This window comes from Nicotiana sylvestris, chromosome 8, assembly GCF_000393655.2.
Source record: "Nicotiana sylvestris chromosome 8, ASM39365v2, whole genome shotgun sequence".
NCBI lineage: Eukaryota > Viridiplantae > Streptophyta > Magnoliopsida > Solanales > Solanaceae > Nicotiana > Nicotiana sylvestris.
Window position 1 is genome coordinate 175,278,419 of NC_091064.1, and position 9,708 is coordinate 175,288,126.

Genomic DNA, 9,708 nt, shown 5'->3' on the forward strand with positions numbered 1-9,708 from the left:
GAACAAGGAATTATATGTGATATTAGTTTATGCCATATGTGATGCTATATAAACAATTAAATTATGGGAATCAATGTATCCTTTAGCCACAGATATGGAATCTCCTTGGCTTGTTGGAGGAGATTTCAATGTGATTATATCTGAAGAAGAGAATATGGAGGAGTGTTTGTTTATTTAAGTAAAGTAGAGGACTTTGCACATTGTGTGGATACATGTGCATTATATGACCTAGGATTCTAGGGGAGTTTGTACACTTGGTTGAATAAGAGATCTGATATTGACTGCATATTTAAGAGGCTTGATATATACTTTGCAAATCAATAGTTCCTTGACCTTTTCCCAGCACTTGAAGTAGGGAATCTAATCAAGTATGGTTCTAACCATGCTCCCCTCATACTTTCCTGTAACATTGATATAGTCTAGATTAAGAAATCTTTCAAATTTCTTAATTTTTGGGCTAAGCATAAAACATTTCTGAAGGTGGTAAAAGAGAATTGGGTGACTAATGGCATGGAAAATCCATTAATTCTATTTCACAACAAGTTGAAGAAGGTGAAGGCAACATTGGCAGTGTGGAGCAAGGAGACCTTCGGAGAGATATTTAAGCAAATCACATCACTGGAGGATGCCATTAAGGTTCATGAGGTAGAGTTTGAGTTGAATCCAACAGCATAAAATGGAGTTAAATTACACAAGGTTGAAGCTGATCTTACAAGATACTATCAGTTTGAGGAGGAATTTTGGAGGCAAAAAACAGAAATGCAGTAGCTTAAAGATGGGGATAGAAACACAAAATTCTTCCATGCTCATGTTAGTGGTAAAAGGAAAGGCTGCAGGTCAATAGGATACTAGATGATAATGGTAATTGGATAGAGTCACGAGAAGGAATGGCTAAGAAGGTAGTTGACTTCCTTCAAGCACAGTTTACTGAAGAAAGAGTTGCAACAAACTTTGACATCATACAACATGCTCCAAAGATGATTATTGGAGAGCAAAATGAAAGGTTGTGGGCTGAACCTACAATGGAGAAAGTCAAGGCAAAAGTATTTGGCTTAAATGGAGATGGTACCAGTGATCCATATGGATTCACGGGCCATTTTTATCAGGCTAGATGGGAAATAATATGTGAAGATATGCTTAATATGGTCAGTTCATTTTTTTTTCTAATGTTGCGCTTCCAAAATTCATCACTCACACAAATCTTGTATTGCTGCCCAAGAAGAAGATTGTAGCTACATTTTCAGCTATGACGCCAATTTGTTTGAGCAATTTTTCCAACAAAATCATATCCAGAGTAGTTCACCAGAGATTAGTAGATCTACTTCCATCTTCAATATCTCCCAATCGGGCTGGTTTTTCCAAAGGGAGGAGCATTATGGAGAATATATTATTAACTCAATAGATCATAACCGACACTAGATTGAGAGGGAAGCCATCTAATGTTGTTATCAAATTGGACATGGCAAAGGCGTATGATAGAGTTTCATGGTTGTTTTTGACAAAGGTGGTGAGGCAAATGGGGTATGGAGAGGTGTTTATTGACATGATCTTTAGGTTAGAGTCTAACAATTGGTACTTTGTTCTCTTGAATGGGCAGGCCAATAGTTTCTTCAAATCATCAAGGGGAGTTAAGCAAGGAGATCCTCTTTCTCCTTCATTGTTCATTCTAGCAGTTGAAGTACTTGGAAGAGCCTTGGATACCTTGTTTGGCAATCCTGACTTCATAGGATTTGGTATGCCAAAGTGGAGTCAAAACATCAACTATTTATCCTTTGTAGATGACACAATTACTTTTTTTCTTCTCACTGTGGGGCAGTGCGTCTTACCATGAATGTATTAGAGGAATATGAGGCAGTTTCAGGTCAGACGATCAACAAGGAAAAGTCCTCCTTTTATATGCATGAAGGATTGCCTACAGCTGATGCTAACACAGTCCATTTGATCACAGAATTTCAAAGAAATCCCTTCCCATTCACATATTTGGGATGCCCTATATCCTACAATAGGAGCAAGAAAGATTTCTATAAGGGCATCCTCTTCAAAGATCAGGATAGGCTATCATCATGGAAAGGTAAGTTATTATCAATTGGAGGCAGGGCAGTTTTGATCACACATGTGCTTGAGAGCATGCCAATTCATCTCTTTTCAGCTGTGAACCCACCAGCATATATGATCAATCAGTTAACAAGATGTTTGCTAGGTTCTACTGGAGCAATTCAGGCAATAGAAAGGCTAGACATTGGGCTTCATGGGACAATTTGTGTCTGCCTAAAAGTGAAAGAGGTCTTGTTTTCAGATCCTTACATGATGTGGCTAAGGCATTGTTTGCTAAGCTGTGGTGGAAATACAAAACAAAAGATACACCATAGTCTACATTTATGAGGAACAAATACTGCAAGAAGATTAATAAGGTGCTAGTTCCTTGGAGAAATGGATTCCGAATTTAGAAGAAAATGCTACAAATGAGAGAGGAGGTGGAGCATCAAGTGTGGTGGCGGCTGGAGAATGGAAGCTCTTACTTCTGGTATCATAATTCGACTAGACTTGGTGCTCTTTACCATGCTTCAGGTATAGATCATTGGTGTGATGAATCCATAAAACATATGGATGAGGCGGTGGAGAATGGGACATGGAATGAAGTGTTATTGAGGGAGCTATTGCCTGAGGAGTTAGCTGACCATATCTTAGAGAGGATCACACCTCCTGCACATCACTTTATGAAGGATAACTAATGAGTGGTGATTTTACCACTCATTTTAGCCTCTTTTCTTTAGATTTGCATCCTTTAATGATAACATGAGGTCGTTTATAGTATGTATTGTTTGACGTTCAGGAAAAGGATGTCATGAAGTAATTTGCTTTGTATTGAAGTGGAATTGAGCAAAAATTGGTTGAAAGAGTACAAAACTCTCCAGTAATTCTGCATATGCGGAACCAGATCGTAGAAGCGATCTCGCACCTGCGAGGAGAAGTCTGTATCTGCGGAACCAAACATTTCTGCCTGGGATCGCACCTGCGAGTCAAGAACCGCAGAAGCGGTTACGCATCTGCACTGGAAAGACCACATTTGTGTATCCAGCACTCAGCTTCACTTTTCTCTTCTGCAATGGTCTATCCGCATCTGCGGAGCCGCACCTGCGAGTATTCTTCCGCAGGTGCGGTCAACGGGCATCAGAGCTGGGCAGTTTAGGTATTTCACATGTTCTCAATCCCAAACCCACAAGTACTTGTCCTAGCAGATATTTTCATCATCTTTGGCTTATTTGCAGTGTAAAAGACTAGAGAGAACAAGTTTTGGGAGCTAGGGTTTGCACACACACTTTGGTCTTGAAGATTTGAAGATTTTGGTTGAGAATTTCTTACCCATTTATGTTTGTTTCTTCATTTCCTTGCTTTGTATTGAATATCTAAGTGTGTAGTATTTTATCCAACACTTGAATCTTGTTTATGGGAATAGTCATGTTTAAAGTGTGGATTAAATATCGTGTTGTTCTTATGTATTGAATGATTTTTATTTTTTTATGAAGTGAGTTATTGTTTCTTTAATTATTCTTGTTTTTTAATTTTTCCAAAGGGATTATCTAACCCTAGGACTCGCCCATTAACTCCTAATTAATTTTTGGAAAGATTATTTGGGGTTAGGAAAGATTAATTAACAAGAACTTGAGGCTTTAACCTTCATTTTATAGATTCTACCTAGGGATAGGATTGAACTACTTGTAGCCATATCCGGGTGTGCTAAATCTCTTAATTGTTTATTTTCATCTTTTGCTCAGGAAACCTTAGTTTAAAAATTAGATTTACCAATTAGACCCCACCCCAGCTTCCTAGAAGCTTCCCCAGTTAGTTACAAAGAGATCCCAAGCCTAGACTACCCAAGTTACCTCTTAATGACCCTGTTATTACGTGAAGGAACCAGACAGAGCATGGGTCGATTCGACTCAATTGAAGTAATTCAGGTTCAACCCAAATCAGTAAATTAAAAGATCAGAGGCATAAAGCCAAACCCAAACCAAGTCGAATTGATTGAAACAAATGCTCATAAAAGAGATGAGTCTGAACAACTTCAAAAACAGAAATCAAGTACTAGGCTAAAATTAAAGAAATTACCAGATAAAACCAACTTAATTAATCAAGCTAAGTGACCTAATATTTTAAAATAACATGCATAATAAACAATCCATAAACGAGAACAAAAAACCTAACGGAACAACAAATAATAGAAGAAACGAAGGAGTAGAGAAGGAAAAGAACTGAGGAGAAGAAAAGAGACATACCCAAGAGGACCCGAACAAAAGGGCCTAAGGAACAACCTTCAACTCATCGATTCCTGCCCGATCCGAAGTTAATCGTAGGTTCTTAATATCAAGAACACACGAGTAACATCGATTTAGGCCTAAAATCTTTTAACCCTCGCCAATTCTGACCTTTACCTTTTAGGGTTGTCCCTTCAAATCCAGATTCGAGGAGCTTCACTAATATTCGAAGGAAACGGAGTGGATTTCTGGAATGAGGGTGAGACGGGGGTTCAGGAGTGTTATTTTGGTGGTGCATGGCATTGGCGTCGCCGGGCTAAGGCGGTGGGAATTAGGGCGGCGGTGCTAGGGTTTATCAGGGATAAGGGGTCTCAGAGAGGTGAGAGAGGGACGATGAGTGAGGGGTAGAGGGGCTGTTCAGACATTTAAATACTCAAACGACACCACTTCCTAACCGTTGGATGATCCGGGGATGGAGGTCCAGGATTAATTTGACACTGGTGAACTCGAAACGACGTAGTAACACCCCCATACTATGTCATTTGGTCAGGCTGGCTTGGACTGGGTGCAGTAGCAGGTGTGGGCCGGGTATTAGCGGAATATTGTTTGGTCATGGGTGGGGGGGAATTCAATTGATAAGCCCAAAATTCAAATTCTCTTGTTTCAAAACCTTTTTTCTCTTTTTTTCAATTTCAAGTTTTCTTTTTCTTTTTTTTTTCAAAATTAAAAATTAAAAATAAAACCAAAATTAAATCCCAAACCAAATTATCCTATCAAATTAAATTAACTAACTCTAAATAATAACCACAACTAATTAAAAACCAAATTCAAGGAAAAATTACCAAAAAATCGAGATTAAAATTAAAAAGTGCAAAATTATTTTTTGTGATTTTTCCCATTTTTAAAAAACAACTAATTTGTTAATTAATCCTATAATGTAGAATTAAATCCTAAATGCAAATGCACCATATTCTTTTGTATTTTTCACTAATTAAAATGCATAAACAAAATGCAAGCAATTAACAGAAAATGCCACGAAAATCCACAAAATTGCAAACACTGAAAGAAATTATTTTGTTTTGAATTTATGGGAGTAATTCATATAGGGCAAAAATCACGTGCTCACAGCTGCCCCTCTTTGCTCGGAAGCACGAAGAGTTTTCGTGCAAAGATAAAGTGAGCGGATACGAGCGATTTTTGCTCGTTTGAATACTCCGTGGGAAGCATTTTTTGAAAGATTTGACCGCACCCTGCTTCCGAGGTTGCCTACATATACTTGTCTAAAAAGGAATCAGGTCAGTGTAGTTTAGGAATGTTTGGTAGCTGGGACTACCATGAAGCTGTGATTTCACTGTTGTTGTTGTTGTTGATGCTGCTTACTGCATCCCCTTATTACACCACGATAAAATAAAAAGAAGCTAGACTATGCTACGATCTATGCATTACAAAATCCTATCTGTAACTTTAGACTTGCTCTTGTGGTTCTTGTTGCCTTGTTGACTTGTACTCTCCCGGTCGAATCCCCTTGTTGCCGCCTTGAATTGTAATCTGAGATATTTTCCATTTCGCCATGTGGATGCCTGACTGCCAACTGCACATTGAGATGTTTTTTCTTCTCTCCAGATGGACGCTTGACTGCTGAACTTGAATGTATTCCCTGCTCTCCAAGCGGGTTCCTGATTGCTGAACTTGAAATGTATTCCCTGCTCTCTAGGCGGGCTCGTGATTGCTGAACTTGAATGTATTCCCTGCTCTCTAGGCGGGCTCCTAACTGCTAAACTTGAATGTATTCCCTGTTTTCCAGGCGGGCTCCTGACTGCTGTCTTGAAATGTATTCTCTGCTCTCCAGGCGGCCTCCTAACTTCAACGAAATAGACAAAACAAAGAAAATTTTCTGCCCCTGTTTGGAGGTTGGGCACGGATGTAAGTGTAAGACGGATCACATTACCAAAAATCAATAACAACTTGAAAGCTAAAACTTTGAATTGTACTCCCTTGTTCTTTAGGCAGGCTCCTGACTGCTGACTTGAAATGTATTCCCTGTTATCCAGGCGGGCTCCTGACTGCTAAATTTTGAATGTATTCCCTGCTCTCCAGGCGGGCTCCTGACTTCTAACTTGAAACGTATTCCCTGCTCTCCAGGCGGGCTCCTGATTGCTAACTTTGAATGTATTCCCTGCTCTCCAGGCGGGCTCCTGACTGTTAAACTTGAATGTATTCTCTGCTCTCCAGGCGAGCTCCTGACTGCTAAACTTGAATGTATTCCTTGCTCTCCAGGCGGGCTCCTTACTTCAACGAAATAGACAAAAACAAAGAAAATTTCCTGCCCCAGTTTGGTGGCTGGGCACAGTTGTGAGTGTGAAACTAAATCATATTACCAAGTATCGCTACAAATTTGAAAGCTAGGTCCCATTATCCAGGGGGGTCCTGACAACTCTTAATTAACCGACAATTTTAAATCTAAGTTATATCTTCTAAAGGTGTGACTTCTGCTAAATCTTGATATCTAAGAGGATCTTTAAACTACTCCCCATTATCCAGGAGGGTCCTGAAAATCAAAGGTCAAATTTTATCTCAAGGGTGACAACTTTCATGGCTACATTATACTACCCTACAACAGAGTTTACACTACATGTTTTTATCTAATCGAAATCTTAAAGCTAAGTCCCATTATTCAGGAGGGTCCTGAAAATTCCTAATTGAATCCTATCTCGAACATGCAAATTTTAAGCTAACTTATACTCTTTTGGGATACATTTATGCGAAATTATGCTATTTCTAAACTTTAAACTAGGTTTCATTTTCCAGGAGGGTCCTAAAAAATCAAAAATCAAACCTGTTTGGTGACCGCCTTTATCCACGGAGGGTTTCTTCGAAACAACCGAAATTTCTGGCCCCTATTTAATCAAAGAAAAATTCGTCTGTTTAAAATGTGGTGGTTAGTTGATGGCATTCTTTGTTGAAGGTCTCTCCGCTGTATTGTTTTGTTTTGACTGGCTTCCCCGAACTGGCCCTGAACCACTTGACTTTCTGACTGACTTTCCAAACCCCATGACTTTGGATGACCCGAGTGTTCTATATCCAAACCGTTGTTTCACACCTTTGACCCCTTTAACTAAAACTCTGTATCTCCCATTAAATTACTAAATCATTCTACCGATGGAACTTTTGCCGACACTTTATCCTACCTTACACCATGCTATCTTTGGTATGCTCTAGCCACACCGTGCTTTGCAATCTTGAAGCTGGTTGTGAACTTTGAAATTCCTTCTTATTTGCTTAAACAGAACTGACATTGGGAACATCTTAGAGAATTAAACCCGAAAGAAATGAAATGCAATGACTTTTAGGGTTAAGGATAAGAAAATCCAAAACTGGAAGACTATCTAAAGAGGAAAAAGAAAAAGGACTTATCTGGGTGGAGCAGCTGGCACCAATGATCATGACATGCATTTTGGATTAATCGGACCAATATGTCCAACCAATCAACTTCCAGTTGCCACACTTTGTTGCCCCGGAATTTCCATAACCTGATTTCTTCATACAGATCCCGACCTTGTTCATTCTGCGATGCCTTAAAAAGTTTTCACCAGCAGACCTCTCTAATTCGTTCATCTTTCAACTTACCATCGACTTACGGTGCCCGTGAGGGTTTTCACCAATAAGACTCTCTCATTTGTATTTCTCTCTGCTCCCGTCGCCTTACAATGCCCGTGAGGATTTTCACCAATAAGACTCTCATTTTTGATTTCTTTTCCTATTTGGACCAGAGTGTTGCCCCTGATATGAATTGCCTCTACCTGCTCGCCTTGGAATTTCTTGAAGACTGATCGGAAAGTCTTTCTTTGGACCATAATGTGGGCTTTTGGATGGGGTTAAAAAGAAAGGGTATAAAAAGTCTCAAAATAACTCATCATGGGTTCAAAATTACAACTTTCAGAACCAGATTGCTTACAACAATCACAACTTCTGCCCCAGTTTCTTTCTTGGGGACTTTTAGATTTTTGTTTTGATGAGACCGAACCGTGAGGCTGCCTACGTATCTTTAAAAGGAATTAGGTCGAACGTAGTTCATGTCATAGAAATTACTTTGTTGTTGTGATTTTTCTTTTTCTCTTTCTTTGCTCTCTCTTTTGCTTTCTTTTTCCCTTTTGTTGTTTTTCTTCCTCTTTTTTTTCTTTTCATTCTTTTCTTTCTCTTTTCATTATTCCTTTCTCTTTTCACTTTTTCTTTCTCTTTTCACTCTTTTCTTTATCTTTTCTTTTCTTTCTATTTTTCTCTCCTTCCTTTACTTATCTTTTACGCTTGTGTTTCTAATATTTGTTATTGATTCCGAAAGAGGGGTATGAAAGAAAACAAATAAGGCTCAAAAGGGGTGACAAGGGATAAAGTGTTTAGATAGCAGAACAAAATACCTTCGTCATTTCAATATTCGAGACATGCCAAATACAAACAAGTACAATCAAAGAAAGAAATCATACATAGTATCTCTTGACTACATCAGAATTGATAGCCATTTCTTCACATTTACCTTCTACATCTGTCAAATACAATGCACCATTGGACAACACTCTAGTTACAACGAACGGCCCCTGCCAATTTGGGGCGAATTTTCCTTTTGCTTCAACCTAATAAGGAAGAATGTGTTTCCATACTAACTGACCCACATCAAACTTCCGTGGACGCACCTTCTTATTGTATACTCTTGCCATTCTTTGTTGATACAACTGGCCATGACACACTGCTGCCAGTCTCTTTTCATCGATCAAACTCAATTGTTCCAAGTGGATTTTTAACCACTCATCATCATCGATCTCAGCCTCCACGACAATTCGAAGGGATGGAATTTCCACTTCTGCGGGTATCACTGCTTCGATGCTATACACCAACAAATAAGGAGTCGCCTCTACTAAAGTATGGACAGTAGTACGATAACCTAGCAATGCAAACGACAGCTTTTCATGCCACTGCCTAGAACCCTCTACCATTTTTCGAAGTATCTTCTTTATGTTGTTGTTGGCTGCCTCGACTACTTCATTCGCCTTGGGGCGATATGGGGTGGAATTGCGATGCGTAATCTTGAACTGCTGACATACCTCTTTTATCAGATGACTATTGAGATTATCCCCATTGTTTGTAATATCACCTTTGGTATCCCAAACCGGCAAATGATATTTGAATGCACAAAATCGACCACCGCCTTCTTGGTTACAGACTTGAATGTTTTAGCCTCTACCCACTTGGTGAAATAATCAATGGCCACCAGAATAAACCTGTGACCGTTGGACGCTGCTGGCTCGATTGGTCCAATGATATCCATTCCCCAAGCAACAAAAGGCCATGGTGCAGACATTGTATGTAATTCAGATGGTGGAGAATGAATCAAATCTCCATGCACTTGGCACTGATGACATTTACGCACGAAACTGATACAGTCTCGCTCCATAGCAAG

At 39.3% G+C, this 9,708-nt stretch overlaps 1 protein-coding gene across 1 annotated transcript; it reads right to left on the minus strand.

Moving 5' to 3' along the window:
• Nucleotides 1-8,731: 8,731 nt before the first annotated feature.
• Nucleotides 8,732-9,244, minus strand: LOC138876036 (uncharacterized). The gene is made up of 2 exons (XM_070154922.1): nt 8,945-9,244; nt 8,732-8,884 (listed from the first exon to the last, which is right to left on the minus strand). The coding sequence occupies exons 1-2, from the start codon at nt 9,242-9,244 to the stop codon at nt 8,732-8,734; spliced, it is 453 nt and encodes a 150-aa protein (XP_070011023.1).
• Between the last annotated feature and the right edge of the window lie 464 nt (nt 9,245-9,708).